The 14,142-nt window shown below is 45.2% G+C and overlaps 2 protein-coding genes across 6 annotated transcripts in view; one reads left to right on the plus strand and one right to left on the minus strand.

The window, feature by feature from the left end:
* The first annotated feature begins 639 nt into the window (after positions 1 to 639).
* LOC142898730 (SAM pointed domain-containing Ets transcription factor-like) lies at positions 640 to 9,075 on the plus strand. Of its 2 annotated transcripts, none has more exons than XM_076041892.1 (6): positions 640 to 1,056; positions 4,045 to 4,444; positions 5,852 to 6,049; positions 6,211 to 6,255; positions 6,712 to 6,846; positions 7,459 to 9,075. In XM_076041892.1, the coding sequence occupies exons 2-6, from the start codon at positions 4,057 to 4,059 to the stop codon at positions 7,635 to 7,637; spliced, it is 945 nt and encodes a 314-aa protein (XP_075898007.1). In that variant the 5' UTR covers positions 640 to 1,056; positions 4,045 to 4,056; the 3' UTR covers positions 7,638 to 9,075. The 2 variants fall into 2 exon arrangements, with proteins under 2 accessions (XP_075898007.1, XP_075898006.1); XM_076041891.1 differs by having other exon boundaries at positions 643 to 1,056; positions 6,709 to 6,846.
* Positions 9,076 to 9,181: 106 nt separating this feature from the next.
* The window catches only part of pacsin1a (protein kinase C and casein kinase substrate in neurons 1a), a 31,988-nt gene continuing 27,027 nt past the window's right edge, over positions 9,182 to 14,142 (minus strand). For all 4 annotated transcript variants that reach the window (XM_076041888.1, XM_076041890.1, XM_076041887.1 and 1 more), the window contains one exon: positions 9,182 to 11,875. In XM_076041888.1, the coding sequence (XP_075898003.1) occupies positions 11,766 to 11,875 (110 nt within the window). In that variant the 3' untranslated portion in view covers positions 9,182 to 11,765. The remainder of the gene's footprint in view (positions 11,876 to 14,142) is intronic.

Raw genomic sequence — 14,142 nt, forward strand, 5'->3', positions numbered from 1 at the left:
CAGCGTACCAGTTATTCAACTTTTCACTGTAGCAGCTGTGCAGCAGCTCTCTGAAAACAACTGGGGACATCTCCCTGGACATCGTGCTGCGTGTGCGCACACACATCTGGTGTCGCGTATGAGAGAAGCGCCTATTGGCTGTAGACACGTCACGACTGGAATTGAACTTTGAAATGGATGCGCACACGTATCATAGATTTAAAGTGTGAAAGCAGCAGATAAAGCTCAGCGATATGGGGACCCCCCCACCACTCCCCCCACCCAACCAAACACCATCCATCAAGTCACCCCTCTTTCAAATTTGCCCCGAGTTTGCCTCAGACTAGTCTGGTTTTTTTCCCAACAAGAGGCAAAACTCGACAAAAAGGCATCGAGACCACGTCGGTGACAACGTGAGACTGAAAATTTCTGACTCGGACCCGCACCAAGATATTCCTCACTTTTCACAGAGCGCCAACCTCTGACACAGATCCTTGGGGATGGAAAGGATGGATCAGAGCAGTCTATGCAAACTTGTTGCATTGTATTACTCCCCTGCCGTTGTTTTCCTTGTAGTTTTGTAGGTTGTGCTCACAAAGAATTGAATATTATCCCTCAAACTGCCACTCTGGTTTGAGAAAAAAGGAAAAGAAAGAGTGCGAGAGACGACTATGGTAAAAAGCTCTCATCGCAGCTTCTCCCCAGGCTGTTGAGAATTAAGCAAGCGTGTTTACCCAAGGAACTTTTCATCTCAGCACAGCCCCGAGTCATTATTGTGTGGCAGCCTCCCTCACTAAGACACACCCTGCTCTCCACAACTGATGTGACACACAGGTAGGGAGCTGAAGGTGTCGCAGGCGGTGCTGAGCACAGCGAGTGGCAGCAGGCCGGAGAGGGCAGAGGTGATCTGGCTGGACAGGGACACACTCTCGGTGGTGGTGGTGGTGGTGGGGGGGACGCCGGGGTTTTCCAGCCGCTGCCCGACATCTGTCCCGAGCGAACGGAGGAAGGAGAGAGTGGAGAGAGTTTCCCCCGAAAGGAAGGAAGCAAACGCACGTTCGTCAGCGGCGAAATAAGGTAAGAAGGCCTCAACTCGCTCAGCATGAGCACTTCTACCACCACAATGACGCTGTCTGCCCACTGGTGGCGCCGCTGCCTCACCTGCCCACTGGTGGCGCCGCTGCCTCACCTGCCCACTGTGAGGCAGGTGAGGCAGCAACGCTGTCCCAGTGAGAGATGGAATGTTTAAAGAAACAAGGAATGCGTCTTTCTCTGTCAGTTTAACTCCAAATTACATGAATTCCAGTATTTGAGGCCTGTTCTAGTCAAAGTATAAGACTTCTTTTTTTAATCACAATCACAAAGTGAATAAACAGTCAAGCTTGTTCTTTGTTTTTACAGCTAAATAACAAGTATGACTGTTTGTGTCTCTCACTACCTTTCCGTACAGTAATTAAAAGTGCAGTAATAAAGTGCAGATTGTGATCTGTCCAATTTTTCTCTTTTAAAAATAATCTTCCAATACATATTTTAAAGTGATTCAGTTTTGCTTCTGTGTCATGAGGTACCAGCAATTATTTCTTGGCCATCAGAGAAACACGTTTAAGAGTCGCGCTGTCACTGTTTCAGTGATACGTTGCTAAACACAGCGTTTGAGCGACCTGAACAACTGATTGAGGTCCCTGCTGGAGTCTAAGGCCAATGTCTGAACTGGCGGATGACTTTTAGATGCTCAGCTTAAAGTCTATCCATCCGCTTCAGGGTCACAGACGTGTTGGATCCATGACAAGAGTGCCAACATAAAGTAGATAAAGAGCCCAGTTTATCGATCAAACACCCCATCCACATTTGCACCATGTGCAGCATTTAGAACCACCGGTTTATCCAACCTGAGTGAGAAAATTCACACAGGTGCCTGCACAGGCAGAGCATGCGAGTTCCACACAGAAAAGACCCTGCTTGTAAACAAACTGACTTGCTTGGTTTTATGTTTCTTCACCCAAACATGGCTGTGAAATTCTGCCGCAGCTGTTTGACTGATTCACATGTGTGTCCAGCACTGACATTAAAAATAAATGGGTTTCAAAGAATGAAGTGGATAAAACCAGCGGCCAGGGCGGGCCTTAAACAACAAGTTATTTCTCTCCCTGCTGTTTCTCCCTGACAAAGTACGCAGACATCAAAAATGAATTAACGCTCACACACATTGTGTGCAAAAAACAAAACAAAAAATTGTTTGATTTCATGATTCCATGTTGCTCCTGATAAGATCTACAGGTTTGTTTGTTTTTTTTGTTTTTTAAATAACACCTGCTATTGATTTTAAAAGGCACACTAAAATGATTATTAGGGCATATTTAAAACGTTTCTGGCAAAGGAACAGTCAAATGAGGACGAATGAGTCGAACGGTCACAGTGCCGTTTAGTCACTCTGACAACACATTTCCATGCCAATTTGAGTAAAAATAATATGACTTGACTGCTGATTTTAAACACACATTATCCCTCTCTCCCTCACACACACACACACACACACACACACACACACACACACACAGTGACATGGAAGACCTGCACCAGAGGAAACATTTGATAATCCAGAAAAGCTGGTTTTTGCTGCTGCTGTGAAAGTTTAAACTGCTGATGGCTTGAGGCAAAGAAAAAAGACTGAAGAGACGTGGACTGCAATTCCAAATATAAGGAAGGCCCTTTCGCTCCGTTGTCGTTCTAGATTTAGTGAAGGACTTGTCAGAAACTGTGTTGTAAACATACTGCCATGATTTTGTGACGTGAAGTGTTTACAAGGAAATAGTCTTCAAAGAAACAAAGAAGTGTCCTTGCCTTCTAAAGCTGTTTCTCTGTGGGCTTTACACCATGTTGAATGGATATCAACATTTGAAGCCATATAGTCAATAAACTATATGTTAAGCAACAAGACGCACAAAACACAATGAAAAGCGTGTACGCCGATTTAAATCTCTTTCCCTTCCAGCTACTGGAGTCCACAGTGTTTCGCGTTACCTTGATAAACATGTCACTGTTCTGTGCTTTGGCAAAGCTTGGCACAGCTTCAGCCTCTTGCGTCTATCCCGTCTCACATCCTGCAGTGCAGTCCTGATGCTGCCGGCCGTCCTGGTTCCTTATCTCTTTTCCCTTTGGAACTGAATGAGTCAAAGCACACACGAAGGCATTAATGCATGCATGATGTACTTTATTCGCCTCATTTTTAATTTTGGCACATCGCCCCTCCCATTTTTGGTGAGCTGTAACTCTTACTCATACTGGCGCTGAATACCCTGCAGCTCCTCATCCTCCAAACCACACAAAACACCTCCTTCCCTTTGTTTCGGTCACACTCGTCGAACTCCAGCAACCGACTTTATCGACTTTGCCCAACCTGGCACGGTGCTTTGTAACGTTACTCACATTTTGATGTACTTTCTTCTTCTTCTTCTTCTTCTTCTTCTTCACTCCGGCCAGTGTTTCAATTATAGACGTATGTGAAAAACATGAGCTGACAAATTGGCCCATAAGACTCAACAATGGACCCAGTGACTTCAAACTGCCACAAAGGCAGAGATGACAGATCCCTCACTTCAGAACAAAAGTAAATACCACAGCGCAAATGTCAGGTTTGCTCTTGGATTTATACTCTCTAAATATTGAGTCCCATGGAGGTGGTTGGGTTATGGAACTCTGCCACTGCGGTGGCAAATATCACGCTGGGCATTTGTCTGTCATGACCGACGTGACAGCAGCCCTTTGAGGTTTGAGTTTATTAGGGTCCCCATTAGCACAGCAGAACCAGCTCTTCTTCTTGGGGTCCAAGAAGCCTGACAGTCACCTGACAGTCACCTAAATATGAAACGTGCTGTCAGACCTGCTTAAAAACCTAAAAACCTCCAGAAAAACGTGGACCTTTAGGATGAAAAGAAAATACAAAGAGGCAAAACCTCCAACCAGAATACATCTTTCAAACCAGAAAATAACAAAGAAAAAAAAGGCAAGACAAGAGGTAACTATTCCTTCTTCTCTCACCACCCACCCCACTCCCCCCCACCACAGCGGTGCCACCTGATGATGGGGAGTCCGGGCTGCGACGTACGCTCGCCCCTCTACGTCAACCAGCCCCACCACCCTTGGTTGGGGGAGGACGTCAAACCGCCACGCAGCCTGCTGGGGCTGCCTGAGCTGGGCTGGCCTGGGGTCTACCTGCCCTGCTGCGACAGGCTGGCCCTGGAGGAGAACCCCTGGATGGTCCGGGTGAGCGACGCCTCCCCTCAGCCACTGCCGCCCTCCAGGACTCTGGAGCCCGTCCCCGGCAAGCTCAGCCAGAACCAGGACGCCCCCTCTGGGATGGAGGGCCAGGTGGAGGAGCGCTGCCTGGAGCAGGTCCAGTCCATGGTGGTGGGGGAGGTGCTGAAGGACGTGGACACGGCGTGCAAGCTGCTCAACATTGCGTCAGGTAGGGATGGCTGAGGTGGCAAAAGAATTCACGTGTTTTGTTTTTTTTTGCCATTAATGAAACAATACATACGTTGATAATTTGAAACAACTATCAATGGAAAACAATGGAAGAAGGGAGTTTCCTTTTAATGTCATGTCTTTAAATGTCAAGATGGCATTGGAGTCTAAATGAAACGTGACTTCAGAGATCTTTGCCTGTTTGTTTGCCCTCAGATCAACATCGCCGGTGACACACGCGGGGGGCCGGTCCACCCTGTGCAAACGTCTCTGTTGACAGATTTGCCTGACGTCTTTCACAGACGACTTTTAATCGGGAGTCTTAAAATCATAACGGTGTATTTGCATTTCAGCAACTCAAACAGCGAGAGGCACGTCTGCGGTGGGCGCCGAACAATGCTTGCAGCGTGCAAATTTTTATGCTGGCTCGTAAATGTCAGCTCAGGCGCGGTGCTGCCGGTGGCGTTCCAACCGCCCCCCGAAGTTTCACATTCATTCACGGAAGTCTTTCACAAAACCTTAACAGGCCAAGCTGTGCTGTCTTAAAAACTGTGGCCCTTTAAACCAATTGACTGCATCACTAATTGAAACATTTGAAGGGCAGTTTTTCCACCTTTCATCTTGGAACGTGGCGGTAGTTAATTGGTCTGAATGAGGGATGGTGAGCTTCAGTGTGCGCGAAATACAGCCTCAAAGTATAATTTTAAGGAGGTCTCATATTTTTTTAAAAAGCGAATAAAATTATATATCATTGCCACTAGTAGCCACTATAAAATGCCTTACAGATCTTGTCTAATATTATTTTTTTTGAAAATATTATTCACAAATGTTTATGCCAAGCAGAGCCAACCGGTCCTGTGTGTAACAATCAGGGACCCTCCTGAATGTTGATGGGTATTTCACACACTGGTGACATTTCATATTCACGTTAAATGTGCTCGGAGAAAAGTGACTGTATAATTGCTTTTACCAAACAACATCAAGGTCAGTCCGAATTGGAAGCTCCTGATTTGTGATTCTGTAATGACTCTGCAAACAAGATTCGTCTTTGGGACTCGCAGCCATTTGCGAATTGGCAGAATTCCCACTTCTTGTCGGAGAGAAAGGGATTTACATTAAGGCAGCTGGGAAGGACGTGTCCTGCTTTTTGTTTCCTTGAATGAAAGGGTGACTCCAGTTTGACCCACCCTGTCAGCTCGACTGGACCTTGACTCAGGTTCATTACCCAACCTGGAGAGGGTGAAACGGAATGGTGTGCCGACTTCATTTCACGAGTGGCCTGTCGACCCGGCGCTGTGTCGTGGTGCTCAAATACCTTTCAACTTCGATCCGATCTTCGCTTGACAGGTTCCCACCTTTAGAAACGGAAACTGTAATGGTAAAAAAAACCCTGCCTTTTTTTTTTCAGACCCCTTGGATTGGAGCTGCGTGCACGTCCAGAAGTGGCTCCTGTGGACCGAGCACCTGTACCGGCTGACGCCGGTCAACACCATGTTCCAGGGCCTGAGCGGCCGGGACCTGTGCTCCATGACGGAGGCGGACTTCAGACAACGCTCCCTGCAGTTTGGCGACGTGCTCTACGCTCATCTCGACATCTGGAGATCTGGTGAGAACAACAGGAACATCATGCCGTCAGGCGGGGAAACGGCTGACTGTGAAGCAAATGTGGCGTGACAGAGAGCAGATGTAACACCTGGCTTTGAGTGCTCAGAGCAGGGGATAGAATTGTGATTGTGATTTTTTTTTTTTTTACTCTCATCTGCTTAGCTGCAGCAATGAAGGAGCGCTGCCCGCCTGAAGACAGCAAGTCAGGTGAGTTCCTGTCAATGACAGGATCCTCGACGCATATAGGACCAAGTGCAAGACACACACTACCAGTCAAAAGTTTGGACACATCTTTACAACTTTCTACACTGCAGATAGATACTGAAGACATTAAATGTATGAGCAAGATATATGTCATTATGCAGCAAAGAAAAATGAAAACATTTTACACTTTTATTGTTTTCTACATAATTCCATGTGTGTTCATGCAAAGTTTTGATGCCTTCAGTAAGAAACTGCAATGTCAATATGAAAGAAAAGACAATGAATTAATAAGGTGTGTACAAACCTTTGACTGGTCGTGTGTGTGTGTGTGTGTATGTATATATATATATATATACATACACACACACACACACACATATATGTATAGAGAGAGAGAGAGAGAGAGAGGCGGAACAGAAAGAAAACAACATGGTTTGTTGCACGATCACCTCTCAGCAGCTGATGAAGACTCGTGGTCGGAGGTGATGTGCAGCTACCCCAGCCAGCCCATCCACCTGTGGCAGTTCCTCCGGGAGCTGCTCCTCAAGCCGCACAACTACAGCCGCTGCATCCGCTGGCTGAACAAGGAGAAAGGTGAGCTCCGTAAGCATTAACACACTGATACACTGCTATAGACTTTATACGTACACCCTTATGGAAGAGAAGGGATTTTGTGTGGCTAAAGGTGTAACTGATCAATGTATTAGCGCTACTGTGCTATCACTAGATTCTTTTAGACAGAAAAGAGACACCTGCAGACTCAATATGCTCAAGGTAAAATGGCTATGGTTAATACGCAAACATCTTAACTTTCGACTCCTTCCATTTGGAAAAAACTGCTTGTTACCTTTGTTCTTAAAAGATACAAATTCTGTTCAGAGTAATTTACTCATTATATATTATAGTTACATTTGCCTGAAGTGCATGAGATTTTGAACTCCTGCTGTTGTGTATATGAATATAAGACTTGTCGTCTTGTGCAGGAAGATTGTTTTAGAGTGCCTCAACTTATCAACCAATTTGTTGTTTCATTAATTGAATTGCCACCTCCTCCTATTACTGACAGGCTGAAGATGTAAACAAAATAATCACCGTTTAGCTCAGCTCGGCAAAGCCTGGAAGAAGTGTTTGGTTTGACTGGGAGCTTCCTTTGCCTGCATCACTCTCATTAAGTAAGTACTAATTTCTGTTTATTCTGCCCCAAAGGCATTTTCAAAATTGAAGATTCGGCTCATGTGGCAAGGCTATGGGGCATCAGGAAGAACCGGCCAGCTATGAACTATGACAAACTGAGTCGCTCCATACGCCAGTACTACAAGAAAGGCATCATCCGGAAGCCTGACGTGTCGCGCCGACTGGTTTACCAGTTTGTCAACCCCGTGTGATGAAGACGACCTGAGGAGAACTCGGCACCAAAAGATATGCTGGACGTACTGTACAGAGGAAGTAACAAAAACACTATGAAACACTGTCTTCATTTGTGTTGACTGCCTAGCGAAGCATATGCGCTCCTGCCTATCACAATGTCATTGTACCTAATTGCGCTTGAAGATGTTTCGCCCCTTGTTGTCCTTGACTTCAGACATCGGCAAGCTCGCTGTGTTCTTTAGAACAGTCTTTCGGCACTACAACAACTTTGTTCACGTCTTTCTGGGTGTGTGTGTGTGTGTGTTGTTTGCTTTCCTACAATAAATGTCGTGTTATCACATTTTCATTTTCAACAGTAACAACTATGAACATTTAAGCCTCGTTGTGATGATATGATATGAGAGGACTGACACGGTTGCAGTAGCTGAAGTCAACTGTTAACTGAAACAGGTAGAAACTGGCAGGTGTGAAAACTCTTGGCTACATGCTTTGCTGTTCTAGCTGAGTCGCAAGCCGGCCAGGCCTCCCTGAGGTCGGCAAACAGCCTTCCAACTCTCCCTCCATGTTGAAGCGGTTGTAGTTTTCCTTGAAATGTTTTTTTTTCTATGTTTGAAATGGCGAAGGTACCAAGTCAACCAAAGGAGTCACTGTCAGAGGAAAAAAAACAGAAGAGTGAGGGCAAGCAAATACATACTGTACAAAGTCCTTGACAGGCCAGTCAGAGTAGCAGGGGCACCAACCTCTCTGGTTCCAAGACTCATAAAAATGATTTTGAAATGATCATTTTGACAACATGGGACTCCTTAATCTGCTAATCTGCTTCACAATAGAGCAAATTATCCTCTTTAGAAATTTGCCTTTTCTTATTATTCTTTCACGCTGGCATTTCATTTTTTCATGCTTGGGTTTTTATTCAAGTGCTAAAATCTGTCAAAGTTGCAGAGCAATGCATTGTAGGACAGGCATGGGCAAACTACGGCCAGGGGTCCATACGGATTAAACTTTTTAAACCGGCCCGCCGAACTTTAAGAAATGATATCAATAGTGAGTAAGTCATGAAAAAGCTATATTGCATCTATGTTTTCAGTGTTTTAAGAGTCATTTCAATAAAGAGCTAAATACTGTGGGGCTTCAAAGACACATATTTTATTGTAACTTTGCTTTTGTTCATTTTCAATAGACATTAAAGCTATCCCTCATACATTTTTATAGGCCCCTCTGTCAAATTTTAGAACCCATTGTGGCCCACCAGTCAAAAGGGTTGCCACCCCTGCTGCAGGAGCTATACGTTATATTTTATGAATTCTATCTTCTTCGTCTTCTTGGTTACTATACGGCGGCTGCAAACTGTATCAGTGCATAACCGCCAGCCTTTGTGGATTCCCTTTTTTTTATATTGCCACCTGTGTCTCTGTTTACCACCAACAATAAAACAAAGACTGATACATGTCTGAATGTCTGCTTCAAAGTGTAACCGGTGGATGGAATCATCACTGTGGAATCCGCAGTCGCTCTTCATCCATTGCGAAGATCAGAACAAAAGAACCACACGGACTCTGCCTTTCGTTTTTCTTTCAACAAATTTGTTTCCCTTGCAAACCAATATCGCAGTATTGACACCATCACAACAAATCTGAGTCTGGGTTGTTTTTTTTTCTTTTCTCATTTACTACCGTCGTTATTAATCTGTGATCATTATCTTTATGCATATTTAAATGAACGTCTTGTTACATCAAGATGAACAGGCACTACACCAGTTAGGAGATAAAAGTACATCACTAACTATGAACATACATCTTCTAGACCGCTAGTATAGGTTCTCCACAGTGTGAGCTGCAAGTCCCCTATGTGCATAAGGAAGAGATCATCGACATTTAAAAAAAAGCATTTACATGTACACCTTTATACTGCCTCGACGTGGTTAGGTCTCATTTTTCCAACTCAACACAGTTGTACAGTTACAATATAATATAATCTTTAAATTACATCATCATATACAAATCTGACAGCGTGGGATAACGTCACGCTTTTATGATACACTGACAATTCCATTGCAATGAAATTCATACGATATGATACCTATTACTTAATATGTTTTCCATTGCTGTTATTTTAATGAAACACATTTACATGTATAACACTACATTTTGTCTTAATAGTCAATCACTTGCATTTTTTTTTTCAACATTTTTTTTGTTACATTTACACAACTCATACACACTGGATGATTATGTTGTAGCCCCCCTAAAAATACTTGCCTGCTGTTGTGGAATGTCTTGTCACGTGTGGTTGTGTGTGTTGTATCGTGTGTTGAACGTGCGCGTCTCTGTGCGTGTGTTTGCATAATGCGTGTCGACGGATGGGGAGCAGTTTGGTAGTCGGAGTACCTTTTTGCGATGCTGGACAGCTGACTCTAAGACACAACTTGTGAGCTGGTGACGCGTTCCTCCTTTGCTTGTGAGACCCCAAAGCCTGTCACTTCCTGTTCCTGACACAGAGCTTTAACACATCTGACTGCTGAAATACGGAAAAACAAACAAAAAGAACCCAGGACCACTGAGCTGCTGAGAACATCTTCATCCCCCTCATCGGATTGGAGATTTAGTCGCAACTTGTTAGCAACGTGACTTGCGATTGGACATCCGATATAATGTGGTTTTATGATATAAATTCCAATGGGGACGAATGAAGCGTGCACAGTGTAGAGCCACCTAGGGTAAACTAGCGCGGCAGGGGTGGCTTCACGTGGTCCTCGTCGCTGTGAGTGTCGTGCGGGGCAGTTTGGAGCGAAGCGGGGGGGGCAGCTACAAGTCGATCTGCACTAAAGCTGTGTGTGTGTGTGTGTGTGTGTGTGTGTGTGTGTGTGTGACACTATTGCACATGGAGAAGATGACGAGAGTCGATGGTTGCGTGTCATTCTTTGGCTCAGCAGGGAAAACGGGCCACCAAACTCTTAGCTTTTTTTGTTTGCCACACAGTCTGACTCTAGGAGACAACAGTGTCTAGTTGACCTTGACGGAGAGGCGTGAGGCTGACGTGACTCCTCTGCTGCGGATGCCCCCCTCGCAATCGTACTACAGTGGCAACCCCTGAAAAATCTCTCTCGAGGGAGTTTATCACCCGTGTTTTGCCCCGGTACAGTGGCTCACCTGAATGCCGAACCGAGAAGGAAAGCTCCTTGCGAGAGCCGCAACGCCCGAGGACTTGCGATGAGATGGGCGACCAAACCCACGTAAGAAATCGAACAAAAACAAAAAAATCAACGCAAAACGCGAAAGTCACGGAGGAGCCTCCGTTTCGGCGGGGGGGTGCGATGCATTTAAGAGGATCAGCTCTGCATTTGTAAGTCGAAATGTTGCATCAGGTCGCAGCAGCGGAACGGCGGGCCGCAGGGTTCGAGGGAATGCACGTTTGCTCGCGTAGCACATGCTGCTATGCACGTTCAGAAACAGTTAAAAAACACATAGCACTGCACACACTGGTAAAGAGGTCGGACCAAATCACAAAGAAAAAAAACAAAACAAACAAACAAAAAAAAAAAGAAAAAAAAACAAAAAACAGAGGATACTGTCTGTGGTACTTTAAACACTACACAGCATTCCTGATGTAAGGATGACGACTGACCACGCACAGCATTGAGAAATGCTACACAAAATGGCGTCACACCGTATATATACACAATGCAGGTTAGAAAAGCTCGTCTTGGTCGAATGGGCGCCACCGGTTAGATTTCCTTCCCGTTTTCGCGATAGAACTGACCGACAGTGTGCTGCAAGTTTGGAGAAGCTGCGTTGCAATTTAAATACAGCCACACGGAGAAGCAATGTGTTCCTGCACTGTTTTGTCGTTGTACTGGAGTGTATATATACTGGAATAACTGCTGCACCTGTTTTTTTTTGTTTTTTTTTTTTTTCAATGTGTAAGTCCACCACCCCCACTGCTGGATAAAATATATTATACTGATATATTGTCTTTTAGGTTACTAAGTTGTTTTTTTCTTTCTTTCTTTCTTATTTAGGCAAGCCTGCTTGGCGCGTTTTTGGGCAAGGGATGTGTTGCTCTTAAGTCTCTGGCTATGTGCGGTGCGATTGGACGGGGACAGTTCAAGCCGCCTCCAATGGCGCGTCCTTGTCCGCTTAACGTGCCTAGATTGGCTCGACGTAATTGGCCGGGTACAGTCCCTCTCGGCCGGTGTCCAAACGACCTCTACACCAGCCCTGCTCGTCCTCGTCTTCAGTCTTGGTCAGTTCGTCGCCTGTGAAGAGACACCGGCTGTTAGTCATCACCTGGTTGTGTGCCAAAAGTCAAGGGAGGGGGAGCGCGGTTATCTGAGGTTATTTACTGATAAGCTCTAAGGTCCAGAGTGTAAAATTTCCCTTTATTGATAATTTTTACGTTGGTAAAAGCTTAATATACTGTCAATAAATACATCCATAAAAGTGTACACTTGCACCTACTTAGGCTACTGGACCTTTTACTTTTTTTGTTGTTTGTTTGTATTCAGTCAGTTCACAGGTAGAGAAATGTCTGCTGAAAGTTTAGATACGAAATTGGCCTGAGTTTGTAAGCCTGGACAGACCACCCCATTACTCAGAGCTGAGAATGGATTGTTTTGTTTCCCTGGCGTTAGCGACCGACACAGACAAAACTGCCTCTGCACTCAAGCGGACGGAGATGAAACCAATCAGAAGACGAAAGCAACCTGATTGGCTGTAAAGTTGTCCCTTCGATCGATATATAAATCACTCCCCTCCATGAATCATCGCCTTAGGGCCGCCCCAACGAAGAGAAGATGTGATTGTCTAACGTGACTCTAGTCCTGCACAGCGCGCGCTAAATGGATTTAGGCTCGGAACCATGTGTGCAGTGAATGATGTGTCCGGTTCAGTTCAGCTTGATTTACCATTCTTGCTGTCAACACAATATTACCGCAGCGTTTCATTTTCACATGTGGGCGGCGGCTAACGGTTGCCTGTGCTCCACAAAATAAAAGCCCATCTCAACACACACACTGCACCTCTGCGCCTGTAAGAGCAACTGCTGCTACTGCTACCAACTGTCACTGCTGTCAATACTGCAAATAGCCTGTGTAGTTACACATGCGTAACCATTGCAAACAAACACTCCGATGCTTGGTGTGCACTTGACTGGTGTGTCGAGCGAAGCTCATTCGATGTTGAGCTGCATCTGATTGGCTTCAGAGATGCAAAATGTAGTTACAAACATGACCAGCAGGGGTCCCACTGTGTGAACTTGTCCATTAAAGGCCTGGATTTGAAGATATGCCTGCTTGGAAAACCAAAAGAATAAACCTGTACACAATTCACATCATATGCACGCACATGCGCACACTGACCTTCCCACACCGCCGATTTAACACCCCTCCCTTGGTGAATATGCAACATGGTGCTTTTTTTCATGGGCTAAACGCGGAGGAGGAAATGCACTTCTACCGAAAGCTGAAGCCGATTTCACTGACTGCAGTTTGTGCCTGTATTGAACTCGGATGAAAGGGAGGCAGTGAACTGCCCAGCATTATGCACTGCTGGCTGCTGTTTTGGGGGGCGAGGTGCAGAGGCAGCTGCCAAACTACCGTATAGTGCATGCAGTTAATGCAGCCACATCGGGGCCGCTGGTGGAGCGTGAAAATAACACGGAAGAGCTGGCAAAGAAAGCATTATGAGGCCAATTTCTATGGCACAGCAGCTCGCAAAGCACAACGTGCACATCCACCGTAGCCTGAAGAGAGGTAAATCCAGTTAAATCCATATTTGCCTTCCTATTACTGTTTTATTGTTTGCAGTTGGCGACTCTGTTTGGTGTGTTGCTCTCCGTTCCGTGTGGTGTTTGCCCTGCTCAATCTCTGAAAAACCCGTCAGCCTCGCAATTGTCCTGAGTAGGCGACTCGCACCAACGTACGGCAACAAGTGCACGCACAATTCAGTGGGACCCTCTGTGTTTGGAATCTTGGTGAATGAGGCCCTTAATAAAACCAGCAATTGTGTTGATGAACGTGACACCTTTTGATCACATTTAGCAACTAGATTTAGCTAAAGTAGCTAACTTGTGGGTTTATTTGCATTATAAACCGTATTGACAAGGGTTAGCAGCAGCAGTAGTAGTAGTAACAGCAGCAGCAGCAGCAGCCATTAGCCGTTATTACAAAGGTACATTGTGTTCAAGCCTTTATATTCTACTGTATTGAGTACAGCACAAACATGGGCCAATCAGAAGCAATGGGGCATTGAAGAACCACCCACCAATGAAAATGAAACACAGAGAGTCTGTGTGGTCAGCAAGAGCTGAACAACAACAACAACAACAACAATAACGTGTTTAGATGTGTGAAGTCAGACACGAGAAGCTGTGTGTGTGTGTGTGTGTGTGTGTGTGTGTGTGTGTGTGTGTTTATATCTAAATGTTTCACTGAGTTCCATGTGAAGGGTTAATCATAAACCACAAAGGATAAAATGAATCAAGAAGTGAGAAGCGAAAGCTGGTGGAATTCACATGTGGGTGGTA

This window comes from Nelusetta ayraudi, unplaced genomic scaffold (assembly GCF_046127955.1).
Source record: "Nelusetta ayraudi isolate G7.1 ecotype Tasmania unplaced genomic scaffold, CSIRO-AGI_Nayr_v1 ptg000070l, whole genome shotgun sequence".
NCBI classification, from domain to species: domain Eukaryota; kingdom Metazoa; phylum Chordata; class Actinopteri; order Tetraodontiformes; family Monacanthidae; genus Nelusetta; species Nelusetta ayraudi.

What these genes read in the sequence shown, in the direction of transcription:
- LOC142898730 (XM_076041891.1), top strand. Translation starts at nt 4,057, where the DNA reads ATGATGGGGAGTCCGGGCTGCGACGTACGCTCGCCCCTCTACGTCAAC. An exon ending in GCTGCTCAACATTGCGTCAG is followed by an intron (nt 4,445 to 5,851) that starts GTAGGGATGGCT and finishes TTTTTTTTTCAG; the next exon opens with ACCCCTTGGATTGGAGCTGC. An exon ending in GCCTGAAGACAGCAAGTCAG is followed by an intron (nt 6,256 to 6,708) that starts GTGAGTTCCTGT and finishes ATCACCTCTCAG; the next exon opens with CAGCTGATGAAGACTCGTGG.